The 17060-nt window shown below is 50.9% G+C and overlaps 1 protein-coding gene across 2 annotated transcripts; it reads right to left on the bottom strand.

The window, feature by feature from the left end:
* Positions 1–811: 811 nt before the first annotated feature.
* Positions 812–12364, bottom strand: SPINT1 (serine peptidase inhibitor, Kunitz type 1). 2 transcript variants are annotated; one of them, XM_090270427.1, is made up of 11 exons: positions 11940–12364; positions 11155–11694; positions 4731–4858; positions 4447–4585; positions 4185–4355; positions 3977–4003; positions 3516–3641; positions 3349–3399; positions 2421–2591; positions 2163–2210; positions 812–1732 (listed from the first exon to the last, which is right to left on the bottom strand). In XM_090270427.1, exons 1-11 carry the CDS (start codon positions 12049–12051, stop codon positions 1515–1517), a joined length of 1731 nt encoding a protein of 576 aa, XP_090126553.1. In that variant the 5' UTR covers positions 12052–12364; the 3' UTR covers positions 812–1514. The 2 variants fall into 2 exon arrangements, with proteins under 2 accessions (XP_090126553.1, XP_090126554.1); XM_090270428.1 differs by lacking the exon at positions 11940–12364 and adding an exon at positions 11865–11933.
* Positions 12365–17060: the final 4696 nt, after the last annotated feature.

Here is a 17060-nt window from a genome sequence, read left to right as displayed (position 1 = left end):
GACTCTGGAGTAATAATTAGGGTTTAAATCTAGTCTTCCTGTACCAGCTCTAAGACTGTGAGAAGTTTGCTGTCACTTTCCTCACCTGTAAAATGGGAATAATAATACCTTTATCACAGGGTTGTGTGCCAAGAAAATAACCTGAGATATGCAAAGCACTTACATATTTTGACAAGACCAAATTTCCAATGACTGGAAGTACCTAACACATAGAGGCTCAATTATTTGTTGACTAAGTGAAGAAATTAAGTAAAAGCATAATTTTTTTTTTTTTTTTTTTTTTTTTTGCACCAAAATGTGGCTCAAACAAAGAGGTATGTGAGTGGGAGTGGAGTACCTCAATTAAAGGCTTCTGGGTAGGAGTTCAAAGTCTGGGGAGCAGCTACATTCCTGTGAAGCCAAGGCTTCTGTGGGTGGGAAGGGGACAGTGGTGACCTGGGCCATATGGGACCCCTGTCCCTAGCCCACACACTAAAGGGAGTGAAGATAAGAACCAGGGCTCAAGTCAGTGCACTCACACTTCTTATCTTCAACTACACACTCTGGTAAAGACTTGCCCCAGCTACGAAGGACTACCACATAGCAGCCCTTTAGCTTCCCCAGGCCCCCCATTCCCGTGGCCTACTCACCCCTCCCCTCCGGTGGTCAAACTTGGCACTTCCCTCCACCCTCAGGGACTGGGGCAGTTTCGGGAAGGGTGGGAAAACCTGCTAAACAGGGTGGCCAAAGCCTGAACCGGTTGGACTGGGCAGTCACATCTCCCCCCAGAAGCCATGTGTCTCTTCTGGCCCACAGAGCAGAGGCGGAAGCCTCACAGAACAAACCATTTTATTATACTGCCGGTGGACTGGGGCCTGTGGGAAGTGGGGGAGTTGCTGGGGGTGTGGTGCCGGAGAGAGCCCTGGGGAGTGCAGGGAGGCTGCAGCAGCTCTGGCTCCCTGTGCTAGGTCAGGCTCATTCTTCAGCGAAAGGAAGAACCAGCAGAGGCCAGATAGCCACTTTCCATAGCTCTCTCATCCACCCCACAGCATTAAATAAACTAAGCAACTTTGTACAGCACAAAATATACAGGGATGTCCTCACCCCAGCTCTGGACTGTGCAGAGCAGGAGGGGTGGCTCTGGAGGACAGGGTTGGGGCCTCCAGCTTCTGGCACTGCCTGGGCCCCTTCACAACACCATGGTGTGGGGCAGACAGCTTTGAACAGGAAACCAACCTCCAACTTCCTCTTAAATCCTAGTCAAGGCAGGTCCATCCATGTGTGGAACTCCCGACTCAAGGGTTTTCTGCTCCTCTCAGACACTGGTGTTTTCTCAGGAACAGATGGCTTGAGCTTAGCAGAGACATCTCGGAGCGGGGCTAGAGCCCTGGCCTCTGAGGCAGAGAGGCTTGGGAAACAGGCGGGGGTCTGGTCCCAAAGTCTGTCCCAGTCCAGGCCTCCTTCTTGGTAAGGAGGAAGCAAGGCCAGGCGAGAGCTGATAAGAGCCCTAGGCTGAAGGGCCAAGGCAGCCAGGCTCAGAGGGGTCGGGTGGTGTGGTTATAGACCAGGTGTTCTGTGTCCTCGGTGGTGGAGACCGTGGAGCTGGCAGGGGTAGGAGGTGGGGGGTGGCGGTGGCCGTGGTGATATCTGTGGAAGCTCTTTCTCTGGTTCTTAATGAAGCAGTACCCCAGGATGCCTACCACCACCACAATGCAGGCAGCCAGGAACACTGCAATGGTCATCTCCACGGAGCCTGGGGGAGGAAAGGGTAGAATGAAGAGGTCCTGCAGCCTGCTCGGTTCAGATACCCACCCCCTACTCTGTATCAAAAGGATCAAGTCAAATGGATGCCAGATAGGGAAGGACCACCGGCACATGAGCAGCTGAACGGCTCTATTGGGAGCTCAGTGAGACAGACTCTGATGGGCCTCAGGTCTCAGCTTCAGGTTATTCCACTTGCAGGGAGCTTGAAGAAAGGCCTGGGACTGGCGGCAACCACTGAACACACACCCTACTGGGCTTCCCTTCCCTGCCATGGCAGGTATCACTACTGCTTGTGACACTCTGCCCTCTAGCCAACCTCAGGATCCTTCCCAACACAGGTGTAGGCAATCACAACCAACAGTGTGGAGTTGATCCTTGAGTTCTTACTACCCATCGTAACAGGGCAGACCAGGGCTTACCTGTGTTGGGAATGGGATTTTCCCGCCGCAGACCAAACACATCCTTCTCTACAAAATGATGGAGGAGAAACAAATCAGTATTAAGGGGTGACACTCAGCTGCTTCCCAGTGCTCCAGACTCCCCACTGCCATCCTCTCCAATCCCCGTTTCAGGGGTTCTGAGGACTCAGCGTGACCAGCCCAGGCTTTGGGACAGAGCAGAGTGCTCTAGCTAAGCCTTTCCCCACCCCATCTTCCACCCCCCACTGCCCTGCTCACTGGAGATGCCACGACAGGACTCAAGACACTGCTGCTCATCCTCAAAGTTATTCTTGTTGCCGTAACAACCGCCATAGGTAAAGCGGGCACAGCGTTCAATGAAGGGGTTGTAGTACCAGCGAGGGATGCTCTCCTGGCAGGAGCCCGTGTCTGGCAGGTCCACGCAGTGTCCTGGAGGGTGAGGAGCAGGCAAAGGGGTGAGCACATCCATGGAGCCTTCCTGCTGCCATCCACCAGGCTCCACATGGTTGCTGCCCGCCACCTCCCGACCCATGTCATGCTGAGGAAGGCTGTGGTTCAGTGAGGGCCTCAGGGGCCCCAGAAACATCTGGCTCATCTGCAGTGTTGCCAGAAGCAATAAAGACAAATCCTGAACAATGATCTTAGGCACATAAGTAGACTACCCTGACTCACATAACTATTTCCTTTTCAATCTTCTTTCAGCTTTTCTGATTGTGTCCATGTCTTGGTTTTCTCTCCTGCACTGGATGGTCTACCTTTTATCAAAAGTGGCTTAGGGTCTGAGCCTTGGCAGGCATACTATGTCCAGCTAAAATTTATTAATGTTGTTTTATTATATTTGCTTTAATAGTCAATCTCAAGCTATGGCTTGTAATATTTCATTTCCATTCATACTAGTGATGTGAAATTTCCTTTTTAATATATTAAGTTAAAAGAGTACTTGATTAATAAAAAAATGTTAAGTAAATGCCATCTCAGTGATACGTGGGCATGGCTAAATTTCTGAAGGTGTTAGAGGCTGACTATGCTTGAAAAACAGAGCCAAAGAAGAGAGCTGGGAGCCCACCCTGGCTCTTTCTGCCCACAGCCTGGCACTCATAGCAGGCCCTTTCGGCATGCTGATAGAATGAGTGAGGATGGCAGTGCCAGCATCTGCCCTCACCCTGAGGACCTGGGGGAGCCTCACCTTTGTCACTGGGGAAATGGAAGGTCTGGAGCTCCTCAAAGCCTCTGGTGTCTGCAACAATGAAAGATCAGAGGTACAGGCCCAACAACAGCCTCCCAAGGGTGCAGGGTGAACCGTCAGGACCTCCCCCTCTGCTGCCCACCACCCCTCAATCCCCCAGGCCTCACATTTTTCACAGGTGGCCTCGTCGGAGGCATCGGGACAGTCGGGAGTGCCGTCACACTCCAAAAAGCTATCGATGCAGCAGCCACCGCTACAGTGGAACTCAGTGGAGTGACAGGTACCAGAGCACACTGGATGGGGGTGGAATGGGTAGGGGGTGAGGTCATGCTCAGCAGAGACCAGCAAGCACCAAGGGTCCGGCATCCACCTGGCCCTCCCTACCCCAGCACAGCATCATGACACGTCCCCTATTTCCCCACCTGTCCTGCATGAACCCTTCTACACGCAAACTGGGAAGGTGCTCATAGGAGGATGCTAGGCTGCAAGGGGTGGGTGCTTGTGGTCCTTCCACGTACTGTGAGGGCAGGAATGGGCTGGGCACAAGCAGCTTGGCCAAAGGCATGGGCATAATATGGGCTAGAGATGTGGTAGGGGTGAGGGGAAGAGGAAAAGGAGCAAAGCCCACCTGTATGATGCCTTTCCTTGGAGGGACCTAGGAAAGAGAAAAGAGAAGTGAAAGGAGACAGAGCCAGACCCCAGCAGGGGAGAGCTGATAGGAGAGGGGAACCTGGGGATTTGGGGGTCCCACGGCCACCTCCCTGACAGGTGAAGAGAAACTCTCCACCCTGGGGCAAGATTCACCCGAGCCCCAAAGCTGCCACGCAAAGGCCCACCTTGCACATCGCGGCAAGCTAGCTTGCACTCTTCCTCACGAAGGTAATTGTTCTTGTTGCCCGAGCAACCTCCATAAGTAAAACTCTTGCAGATCTGTTCCGTGGGGTCGTAGTACCAGCGGGGGAAGGAACCACGGCAGCGGCCCACCTTTTTGGTTACGAGACAATATTCTGTGGGGAGGAAAGCTTGTGAGCGGGGCCTACGGGGCCAATCAACAGAGGGGGGTGACTCCAGATGCTGCCTCCCCACCCCCTCCCTCACCTTCTGTCTGCTTGGTGGAGAGAACGGTGACCGTGATGTTGGCCCTGTTCTCTGGCTGGTCTGAGTTGGCCAATGTCAGCTGGAACAGGTAGGTGCCTTCCTTGAGTCCCCATAGCTCCACCTGGTCCGAATCATCCCTCTATACATAGGAGTGGCCGTTAGGCTGGGATTCCCTGAGGCCCGTTGAGCTACCCCAGGCCCTCCCAGCCATATGACCCCTCAGGGAGAACAGAGGGGGCCCTGGAGAGCAGGGGTGGGATCAGGGAGCCAGACCAGTGTCTCACCTCTACCCTGACGTCTGGGTCACCCTGCAGTAGGTGCCAATCTGTATTCTCCGCATCCTTTAGCACCAGGGGTTCCTGGGGCTGTGTCTTCAAGTCTATGCCTGCCCAGAGCATGGGGATCCGGGACCCTGGGGGGAAGGTGAGGTAAGGTCAACTCTCACTGAATGAACCAGATCTTTCTTGGGGACGGAGCTATACGGGCCACACCTGGGCCAACCTAGGACTCAGCAGCTAGCATGAGGCATCGGTGGGAACCCACAACTAAATTTTCTTCTTGCTCTCTATTTATATATATTATATCTTTGGTATATTAAAGATGTTTTTTATGTTGTAAGACTTACTTTCTGAAACTAATTATTATATAGCATGTGCCATCTGATTTCATTTAGGGGAGAAAAAAAAAATACACACACACACACACACACACACACATATATACATACATATTTTAAGGGAAGCTTATTCCTATCTTCTACAATATGTAGGTCTTGTGCTAATTGCTTACAAAAGTAAAAGTAATAATATTTTTGAAAAGCCACGTAAGTTAATGTGGCATTAACACCCATCACCCTTCTCTCTCTGCTGCTGCTCAGCTCCTTCTGATAGAGACCTAAGCACAGAGTCCCCAGGCATCAACGCAGCAAGTCTGGGTGTCCTAGGGTGAGGGGCCACAGAAAGAGGGTGCCTCTGCCACCTCAGGCAGACTCTGCCTGCAGTTATGAGAGGGTCCGAGGGAAGCACGCCCTCCCCCAACCTGCCAGTGCCTGTGTCTGAGGTTTTCCCCCGGCTCTACTTAGGGCCTGGAGAGAGAAACAAGCACACAGCAGGATTCCCGGCTGTAGTGCGCTGAATGGTGGTCCCCCAAAACGTGGCCATGTCTAACCTTCAAAACTCATGCATGTGAATTTATTTGGGAAAAGGGTCTTTGCAGAAGTCATCAAGTTAAGCATTTCCACGTGAGATCATCCTGGATTAGCTAAATCCAACGACAAATGTCTTTATAAAAGACAGAAAGAAGAACAGGCTGTGTGAAGACAGAGGCAGAGACTGGAGTTAGGCAGCCACAAGCCCAGGGAGTCCTGGTGCCACCAGAAGCTGGAAGAGGCAAAGACAGATTATCTTCTGGGGTTGTCAGAGGGAGCATAGCCTTGCTAACACCTTGATTTTGGACTTCCGGCCTCCATAACTGTGAGACAATAAATTTCTGTTGTTTTCAGTTACTCAGTTTGTAATAATTTATTACAGTGGCCATAGGAAATTAGTACTGTCCTTGAGGGGATTACAGCCCAGTTAGGCAGACAAGACCCCAACAACCTGCAGCAACGTGAGAGAAAAGACCCAGCAAGGTGAAGTGGTATGTGGTATGTGTATAGGAGAAGGAAGTGGATGGACATTCAGAGAAGGGAGAGTCTGTGAAAGACTAGAAGAATAAGGGAAGTTTTTTCTGGAGAAGGGAGAAATGACATTTTTATTCTTTTAGTTTTGTTTTTATTTGTTTGGTTGTGGGGAAGCATGTGCTATGTTGTTGATACCAGAAAACATGAGGACCCAAAGCAAGGCGCTGGGGATTTGTAAGGCTGGCTTGGTGACATTAAGGAGACCAGCTGGCCTGGACAGACCTCGAAGTGCCCTGAATGCTGAGCCAGGGCATCTGGACACAGCAGGAGTGACATCCAAATGTTTAACAACTGGTGGTACAGGAAGAACACAGCCACTGGCTGTGAGAAGTCTGCGGGGTCCTAGAAGCTCTGGCTGCAGCAGACACTGACCTGCTAGATGCACAACCGGAGGCCAGGAGTGGTGAGACCGGGGCCACAGGCCTGGGTGGCAGGGGCACTCCTGAACTCCGGGCAACAGGTGTTTACCATCTGTTTGGAATTATTTCTACAGAACAAGGGCGCTGGCGAGCAGACCAGTGCAGTGGGTCAGGGCAGATGCAATGGGAGTGGTCTGAATTAAGGGACAGACAGCTAAGGGAATGGAAAGGCGGATGTTAGCAACGATGTTGGGCAGAAGCTTCAGGCTTCTGTGCCTGACGGATACCGGGAACTGGCGAGGAAGAGGAAGGGCACAGGCAGAAGGGAAACCAGATCTAGAGGGAATGTGTGGATTCAGTAACAGAGAATTTAAATTTGACCATTCAGAGGGGATGTATACAGTGGGAGCTTCAGAGAGGCCAAGGTTGGAAACAGATCTGGAGTCATAATTTTTTTTCTTTTTTTTAAGAGAATGGAAGGGAGGGAGAGAGAGAGAGAGAGAGAAACACTGATGTGTGAGAGAGACATCGACCGACCAGGGTTGCCTCTTGTATGTCCCCAACCTGGCCTGCATCCCAGGCATGTGCCCTGACTGGGAATCAAACTGGCGACCTTTCAGTTCGCAGGTCAGTGCTCAATCCACTGAGCCACACCAGCCAGGGCTGGAGTCATCATTAACAAAGCTGCCACTTGTTGGATATGTACTCGGCAAAATGCTGTGTACTTTACCCTCATCATCCACACCAGGGGTAGGCAAACGAGGCCCACAGACCAAATCCAGCCCACCACCTAGTATATTTTCAGGTGGTTGAAAAAAATCAAAATAATATTTTGTGACTTGTGAAAAGTACATAAAATTCTAATTTGTGTCCAAACCAGCCTCGCCTATTCAGTCACATATTGGGGGTGGCTGCTTTCACCTTACAACAGCAGAACTGAATAGTTGCAACAGAGACTGTATGGTCCACAAAGCCTAAAATATTTGCTGTTTGAAACTTTACAGAAAGTTTGCTCACCCCTGATCTATATCACCTATCTTCCTAAACACCCCGCCACTGCTACATTCTCGTCCCTCCTTCCAGAGGAAGAAATTGGCAGCAGAGAGGTTAAACAACTTGCTCAGGATTGCTCATGGCAGAGCTAGGATTTGAACCCTACTCTGACCCCATAGCTCATTCTCTCTCCAAAATCACATACGGCAGCCACCCTCCTGCTTAGAGGTATAATTCTGGCTGCTTTTACAATCTTGGGGGTTTTGTTTTTAATTTAGATAATACATGTCTATGATGTACAATTCAAAAAGTACAAAAGGGTAGTGAGAATTAAGTTCCCTCTTCTCCTTACCCCCCTGGTTCCTCTTTCCAGAGGCACCTACCCTTATTAGGATGTGTGTGTGACTATCAGCAGTACTCATAAGCATATAAGTTCTAGTTTTTCTCAATATATCTTGAGACTAATTCCATAGCAACATAAAGAGTTTCTTCTTTTTTTGGTTGCATATTACTCATTGTATAAATACATTGTAATTTACAACTTATTTAACCAGTCCACTAGTCTCCTCTTGATTTATTTTCCCACCCTTCCTCCCTCCTTCTCTTCCTTCCTTCTTTTCTAACAACTACACCATGCTGCCTCAGAGTTTTATTATTATTGTTAAAATATCACCACAGTATCCAATTATAGGATGTGTGGCAGACATCATGATCTTTCCTACTCTTTGCTACTATAAACAATGCTACAGTGAACAACTGGCTGGTAAGCTGCTCTCCACATGCATAAGTATAGCCACAAAATGAATTCCTAAAAGCAGAACTGTGTTGTGGGTAATATGCATTTACAGCTTTGATGGATATGGCCAAACTGCCCTCCACAGAAGCTCTACAGAAGGTATGTCCAATACAAGAGGGAGTTCAAAGGAAGAAGAGAAGGCAAAGAAATAAGAACAGCTGGTTGAAGGCTGAGTCACGGAGATTTCTCTTTGATGAGGCAGAGAAAGCAGATACAATGGGGACTCACTGAGGGTGGTCACAGAGATGAGAAGACCAGGACACACAGTGACAACAAAGGGATGAGAGGGGAGAGCTTACATAGAGAAACATGTCAAATTGTGCGGAGGTCTACAAGAGTCAGAAAAGGGGCTCTGGTTTCCAGGGGCTGGGGAGAAATAAAACCAGGAGATCAGGAAAGGGAAGTGTTTGTCTGGAACCACCCCCAGCCCAGTAGCTCGGCTGGAGACCTGGAGAGGGCCAACAGGGGCCAGCCCTGAGGCGACCTCTGAGAAACAAAGCAAATGGGGCAGGGAGCCGGGAGGAGCCCGTTCCTCCCTCCTTGCATTTTACAGAAAGCAATCAGCCACCTGAAAGGAGAAAGAAGACAGACTACCTGGCAGCCTACCAAGGAGGCGCACAGGCAGCCCCGCTGGCACCCGAGGTCCAAGTGGCACGCAACGTGATGTGTCAGACTTTTGGCCAAATTAGCCATGTCCACCCTCACACAACTGGTTGACCCTGGTCCTCTCCAAGTCCCAGTGCTCAGGAGCAAGGGGCAGATGACCTGCCCTACCACTCCCGTCTTCCCACCCCCAAGAGAGCAAAGGGCCAGAGTGGTAATAAAGCCAGCCCCTCCCCCAGCTGCCAGGCCCCAGGATATCTCCGGGCAAACACTGACTCGAACTCCCCAGCCACTCCTCCAACAGAAAGGGGGAGCGGGTAGGAAAAGAGAAAGGAGCGAGGTGCTCAGGAGGCCACAAAAAGCCGGACAAAACTGGCCTGGCTACAGGCAGGGAAAGGGGAATAAACCAACCCACCCTGGGAAGGATTTCTCTACCTAATACAAGAATCAAAGGTGTAGAAGTCCTAAGCACCTGCCCACCTTGCCTGACAGAACGGCTTTATTCTGTTCTTACCCACCTCCAACCTCACTAGCTGGACTCAGCAGAGAATGGATTCCTTGACACCACACAGCTTCCCCCACTCCCCAAAGCACTGCAGCACCCCAGTAGTGGCTGGGGCTCATTCAGTCCAAGCCCTACCCAGCTCCCTAAGTGCCCAGGAAATCCCCACTCCATCTTGTCTTGTGCTAAACAGGCCAGTCTAGGGGTGGGAAGGTTTCCAGTGTGGAGGGCTGGTTCTAGACCATGTGGCCCATTCAGCTCAGCTCCCTGACCAGACCCCAGAGTCTCAGGCACTGGCCTGGGAGTGGGACTTGGGTCAATTAGAGTCATTACCACCTACACACTCTCAGCTACTTCCTGTGGAACAGGCTCAGGCCCTGGCCCAGTGGGATTCGGTGGCCCTGCCTGGCCCAGAAATGGTGCTCCCTCCTGGAATCCCCATACCAGTCACCCAGGAGAGCTCCTTAAAGGATAGGGAGAAGAGTGGGCCCTTAACCTGGGAGAGACGAGTCCAGAAAAGGGCTGGAGAGGACAGTCTCTTTTCCACTTTCCAGAACTGAGACCACCCCCAGATGCCCCAGCCCAAGCTCAGAGACAGGTTTCTTCCAGAAAGGTGGTCTTGTATGAAAAACAGCATGGGACTTTTTTTGGACGTCCTGCATAGGGCTGAGTCCCAGGTCTGCCATTTATGCAACAGGGGAGTCAGTTTCCTAATCTGAAAAGTGGGATGACTACTAATAGCACCCTTTCACAGCTGGTTATCATGAGGCCTCAGTGAGAGGCTGAATGGCATAGCAGCAGTCAGAAAGCTGTAAAGTGCTAACAGAGGTTATCAGTTGTGACCCATCCCTGCCCTGGAGCCCCACCTGGCCAGAACAGCAGGTGGAGAGAATGGAGAATGAAGGTCTTTGGAGGAGCCCTGATCCTAGCTAACTGCTCAGTCCCAGGAAGAAAGGGGAGAAGCCCTGGCCCCTACTTTGCCTTATCCCTGGAAGTAAACAAGGTGAGCAGAAGCTTGGCTACCAGATCCTAAGCAGGTAGAGAGAGCTCTGCCTGGCTCACAGGCACACACACCTGCCTGGACACCTGACATCCCTCCCCTACCAGGTATACATACTGGTGAAGTGACTCACCCAGCAATCTTTCTTCCCACCCCAGAGCCTCTGGCTACTGTGCTCATAACACCACCCCCTCCCCTTTTGGGTCAACCCCAGACTTGACTTGTTCTTCAGTCTCCGGGGTCTGGCAGCTTTCCCCAGACCACCAATGGCCAATAGGTGGGGGAAGAGGGTGCAGAGATGCTAACCAGTCCCAAGTCCATCAGTGGAGAAGGAGACACTCCATTAGGCTCACCTGACAGGGCCTCAAGGTGCCTCAAACCATGCTTGGCTGCAGTGGGGAGTAGCTGGTGCAGGGGGTGCCTGCTAATTACCAGGCACCCTCCAGACAGCTCACTCCCCAACTCGGCATATCAAGTCCAGAAGTCGGGAATCCAGAGAAGCTGCCTCCTCCCCCCCATATACGTACATATCCCAGAGCACCAGCCCACTCAAGAGCACCCTAAATTCAGGAGCAAGTCTGGGCTATCGGATGTCACTCCTCCTCACTCACCTAGCCTGTTATTTGTTTACGGTTTATACCGCCTGTATCTAAGGAGTTTGGAGTAAAGTGGGACTCTTAACCCCTTTCTGAAGCTCGACTCTTCCAGAACTCCATCACCAGCCCCTTTTCTGAGTCTTCCCCAAATCCATCCATTCCTGCATCACCGTCTTACCTCCAAAGCCCTGGGTCCGCAGCTCACGGTAGGACTGGTAAACCTCCCTCGTGAGGTAGTTGACAAAGCCCTCCCTGGGCGCAAACTTGCACACAAAGTTCTGCCCGTAGAGGCAGTTGATGAGGAAGCAGGAGGCTACGGCGTCCTCCTCGCCGGTGGGTTGCCGCTCAACCAGCGCCAAGTTGCAGTTCTGCGTGGTGCAGCAGGCGCGCACGCAGTCCCGGCCGCGGCGCACGGTGGGAGAGCCCAGGAAGGTGGCCCCGTTGCTGACCGAGGCATCGGTGTCAAGCACAAAAGCGGGCACCCCGGGAGTAAAGCGGTCCAGGCAGGCGGCTCCAGCTGGCTGCTCGGGGGGCGTGGGCGGCGGCCCGGCGTCGGCGCCGAGGAGGCCGAGCACACACAGGAGGCACAAGGCGACCGCTGGGATGGAGTACTGCGAGAGGGGGGCGCCAGCCATCGTCCTCCCAGGGGCCGTCGCCCTCCTGCCCACGGGGGTCACCTTCACTGTGCTGGCCTCTGGGCTCCGAGGGTGCTTGCGACCTGAGAGAGGGAAGAAGACAGAGGAAGAGGCACCCTGGATCAGCTGGGGAGACTTCAAAGGGGGGCGCGCTGGCCCAGAGGAAGGGAAGGGGAGGCAGGGCGCACGGAGCACCCCGGGATACCCGGCCGCCAGACCCACGGCCCGAGGGACGGCTAAGGAGGTCACGTACCCGGACACACGCACGAGCAAGGAACAAAAGGCCAAACATACTCCGAGCGCGCTCCGCCTCCGGGGCCCCTGCTACCTGCGCAGGTGAGTGGGGTGGGGCCGGGGCTGGGGAGGTTCCGGTCCCGGCTTCCTGCGCGGCTCCAGCAGCTGTTTCCGCCCTGGTGCGGGGTGCGCTGGAGGTCGGCCATCTCCACCCCCTAGTTTCTGGTGAAACTGAGTCAGCGCGCCAGGGCGGGGCGGACATTAACCCTAGCGCGGCCGGCCGGCCCACGCCCCTGGCGCTTCTGTCGGCGCGTCCCAGCGCAGCTTCCGGAGCAGCTGCCCCGGGGCCCCAGGATCTCCGACTCCTCCCCCCGCAGCCTGGTCCCCAGAGGGGCTGAGGCCCGGGGACGCCCTGCTCCCGGACGCACCCCTGGAGGCTGCTCTACGCCGACTCCACCGAGTGCAGCTCTCCGGGGAGCCCGCGCCCCAGAACAGCACCCCAATCCCTGAAGGTCCAGACACGCCAGGACGCTTCAGTGAAGAAGACAGGCACCTGCGGTCGGGCACTCCGGGGAGGCTGCTTCCGGCCTCCCTTTTGGGTCCGGGCCAGCATTCCGAATCTTGGGCCTGAGGCGCTTGTAAAGGGGCTGGGGGTAGAGAAATGGGGGAAAGCCCGATGCAGAGGACTTTGCCGCCGTTGTCAGCCCTCAAGATAATCATTTCCCTCTAGTGGAGGTAACAGTTCCCAGAAGCTGTGCGGCTGCGCCTTTGATAACTGGAATCCGGATGCCTGCACCTGTATCACCACCCTTGCCAGTCCCAGGAAGCCCTCCTTTCTGCCGGAGTGAGAAACAGGTTCTTTCCCTCCCGCTGCTAGGCTTCTCTGCATGTCCGCCGTGGTACCCTTTGTTGGAGGCCCTTTCTCAAACTGTACCAAAGTTTACACGTTTGCTTACTTTGGAGTCCGTTGGAGCTCAGTCCCAACTGTTAGCGCCCATGGGTCTGCGGCTCCCTCCCCTGAACCACAGGTTCCTTCTCTTCTACTACCAAGGCGGTGCCCCTGATCTAGAGCCGGCCACTCTCTTCCATTTAAATGCCATCCTTGGAAGCTAGAGGTTCCAGCTTACCAAAGTAGCAGAGTTAATGACCTTTTCAGAACCGTGGATTCCTCGAAGCCATACTCGTTGCTTTTCCTGAATGAAGAACCCCTCTTAAAAACCATTCCTTACAGAGTGAGATTGGCCCTATACAAACTCTCCCAAAAAAGATTCCACACCTTAACATCCCCTCCACCACCACCACCACCACAGGAACATTCTTCCTAATTTATCTAGAACGGCTTTACCTACTAGGTCTTGTAGCCAACCATTTGGCCATTTTTCTGGCTGAACTGCAACATCTCCCAGCTACCCTCATCATCTGTGAGAATCAGGGGTCTGTCTCCCTTTCTCTGGATTTCCTGAGTTTTTTCCACAGCCCCTGGTACAGCGGTGGACATAGGGCAATCGAGGTTGATATGCTGAGAATGAAGTAAATGACTGTGCAGTTACTGGAAAGAAAGGGTTTTGTGATTCGATTCCTGCCTCCCCCAATGAATTATATATATAAGAATCCTAACACAAGAGACTATTACCTTATGGTAATATTACATTACCACACTTATTATTACATCCATTATACATACCTTACAAAAAAAAAACCCTACTTGTATCAGGCACAGACCGTGCTTAAATCCTGTCTCAGCACTTCCCACATATTGCCCCATATACTCAAACAAACCAAGAAAGTAGGTACTATTTTTATCCTTGGTTTACAGATGAGCAAACAGTCTCAGACAGGTGAACTAACTTGTCAAGCGGTGTGGCAGTTAGGTGTCAGAATGGGGATTGGAGTCCTGGCAGTTCAATTCCATTGCTTCAATGGGCTTTTTGGCACTTGCAATTCTGAGTTCTGGTGGAAGTTCCACCCTCACCTCAGATTCAACCTGACTGAAACAAAAACTTATTTTTAAGTGACGAGCAGCTGCCATTAGTTGAGAGACTTGACATATATACTTGTTAATGCTGAGACAGCTCTGAGAATAGTTTCCATTTTACAGAGAAGTTTACTAGTTCTATCAAGTTCACATATGAAGAGTGGGAGGGAAGCCTGTATAGGGGTTGAACTTGTGGGCTTCACACTCAGACTACTGGGTTTAATTCTCTTTTTTGCCACTTACTGTTGGTACGCCTTAGGCAAATTATTTAGCCACTGTGTGCCTTTGTCCTCTTTTTTTACAAAATAGGGCTTCAAAGGGTTTATTATGAGGATTAAACGAATTAGTACAGTGAAAACATGTGATGCCATGAGGTCTCAATAAGTGCTTCCTGAAAAAGTGACAAAGCCATAATTTTATCCCATCTCTCTGACATCAAAAACTACACTTTTAGCCCTGGCTGGCTAGCTCAGTTCATTGGAATGTCATCCCAATATACCAAGGTTGTGGGTTTCATCCCTGGTCAGGAATCATGCAATGAATGAATAAATAAGTGGAACAAAAAAGCGATATTTCTCTCTCCCCTTCTCTCTCTATAATGAAAAATAAAAAACAAAAGAAAACTACATTTTCCCCACTACCTTAAGTTGCTTCTGACATACTAAACTGAAAAATTACGCATGAGAGGGAAAAAAGATAGTCCAACAAAGAGGTGAAAGTGATGGCATTTGAATGGTGGACATATGGGATACAACTTTCTTCTTTTTATTTTTTGAATTATTTTTCAAGTTCCTTTTAGTGAACATGGACTGCTTCCATAATGAAAAGAGAAATACATAATGACAACATCCACATTCCTCATATTTAACCCCAACTTGTTCTCTCCACATTTTCTCCTGGCCTCATTGCCCCAGTGACTTTGGGGTTATCTGTGCCCCCTGCCTTTCCTTGGGCTTTCCCTGCAAATATCCAGCCAGCCCCAGAGTCCTGACAGTTTTCCCTGGTGATTACCTGCATCTATCCCTTCTTGTCTACTGCCCTTGCTGCACTTGCTCTAGGCTCTGCGCCAGCTTCCAGATGGATGCCCAGCCCACTGCACACTGCATAAGATTTCCTGCTCCAGCCCTGCCTCCCTCTGCCCTTCACCTGTTCAGACCTTCAGTGACACCCAAGAGCCTCTCTGGCAGTGTGAACAGAGTCAGCTGTTACCTGGATGGATTCATGAAGTTCCTGTGGAGCAGCAGAGAGAGTGTGTGGGGGGGGCTTTATTTAAAGGCCTTCCCCTTACATACAGGAAACAGAGGCCAGAGATTTGCCCTTGATTTGCTCAGAGATATACAGCTAGTATGTGACAGAGGCCAGTCCAGACTTAAGGTCTCTTAACTGCCAATCTTGGGCCCTTTTCATGATTCTGACCTGCCTTTCTACAAAGCATTACCAGATGATATAGTTTTCTAATTCGGTAGTGCAGGCCCAGGGGCAGGTGTCTGGATGAGTTAGCTCTTTTGTTAGACCATGTGGCTCACTGTCCTTCTGTGAAACCTGGAGAAGAGAAGGTCTGAGTTTATGCTATAGCCTTCATTCCCATTTACCATGTCACTGGTACCAACTCTTAGGAGTGGGTGGTTTGGTGAGAATATTCAGGCCTTAACACCAAGACTAGAAAAGGACCACTGAGTGTGTTGTCTCAGATGGTGGCATGGTAGATTGTCTACAGACATGGCCTGCAAAGATGGTAGGTCAGACCTCACCTTCCTGTACGTGCAGGCTGCTCCTCCCACCTAGAGGGGGCCTCCATCTTTTCCTTCCCTGTGAATCTGTAACTTGCTTTGATCAATAGGACACAGCGGAGGTGGTCACTTGACTTTCAGGTCTCAGCCCTAGGGCTTCCATTTTTCCTCTTAGAACCGATTGTGATATAAAGAAGTTTGACCTGTAGAAGAGAGTCCACCCAAAGAGGGCAAGAGAGACTATCAGAGTCCAGCTGTCTCATCACCAACACCAGCTGAGGAGCTGCACTAAGCATTCTTAGCCCCAGTCTAGTCGCCCCAGCAAAGATTAGCTGCACCTGCCAAGTCCTCCCCAAGTTGTAGATTTGTAAACAAATAAATGGCTATGTTTGTTTTAGCCTTTGAATTTTGGGGTGGTTTGTTATGTGGCAATAATAACTGAAACAGAAGGATAATATATTTACAGAATAAAGTTTAGTTTTAATAGTCTAAGTAAAAGTCCACTGATTGCCTTGATAATGCAGAACCAACAATTTTTTTAAATAAGGAATTTTGGGAAAATTATGCAATATTTTTCAAGGGGAGGCTGTTGGCACTGATTTAATATTTATTTAAAGGATACAGTTCCTCTCAGATACTGCTACAGCCCTAAAAGGGGCATTTTTGAAGAATTCTTTCTTTTAATCATAGTAAATGATAAATTAAGCAGAACTTTTTTTAGAGAGATAGAGGGGAAGGGAGGAAGAAAGAGGGAGAGGAACATCAGTCGGTGGCTGCCCCTAACTGGGACCCCAGCCTGCAACCCAGGCATGTGCCCTGACAGAGAATCATACCAGCGACCTTTCAGTTAGTTTGCATGCCGGCGCTCAATCCACTGAGCCACACCAGCCAGGGCAGAAGAGAAACTTTCATTTTCATTTGTTTGTCCTTCTGAGCTGTTCATTAAAAAAAAAGAAAAGAAAGAAAGAAAGGTATCCTATAACTTTTCTAAAAATGTTTAGAATTTTGTATTACAATGGACTAAACAAACAAAAATACCCTTCCTTTCAAATGCAAGGATGTCTAAAACTAGTAGTCCTTGACAGCTGGGTAAAAGCCGGCAGGTTTCCTGTGTCAGGAAGAACATGATTCAGGGAAACATCATTGACCATAAACATGGCTTCCTAAGCAGTTGCCTTTGGGGAAAAGAAATTGGAGACAAGCTTGATAAATTTGCGTTTACAAGCACACAGGGCCAGGCTAACACAGGAGTGCCCCTTCCCTTGCATATTCCTAAAGGCAGCTCACATTCAGACACCCCCAGACACAAGAGGGCACTGACTCCATGACAACCACGGATTATCACCCCTCTCACTGTTGCTGGCAAGACTGCTTCCCGCAACGCCACAGCGCCGCACTCTGAGCAGGAGCTCCTGCCCGCCAGGGACACTGCTGCACGATCTTTCTGACTGCAGCTTCCCAGGTAGGTCTAGTCCCAGGAAGGTGCAATGCAGAGGGTTCCTGGGTGAGT

This window comes from Furipterus horrens, unplaced genomic scaffold (genome assembly GCF_987537825.1).
Source record: "Furipterus horrens unplaced genomic scaffold, mFurHor1.1.pri manual_scaffold_3, whole genome shotgun sequence".
Lineage (NCBI taxonomy): Eukaryota > Metazoa > Chordata > Mammalia > Chiroptera > Furipteridae > Furipterus > Furipterus horrens.
The sequence above is the reverse complement of the archived record's forward strand: the minus strand, read 5'-3'. Positions and strand labels throughout refer to the sequence as shown.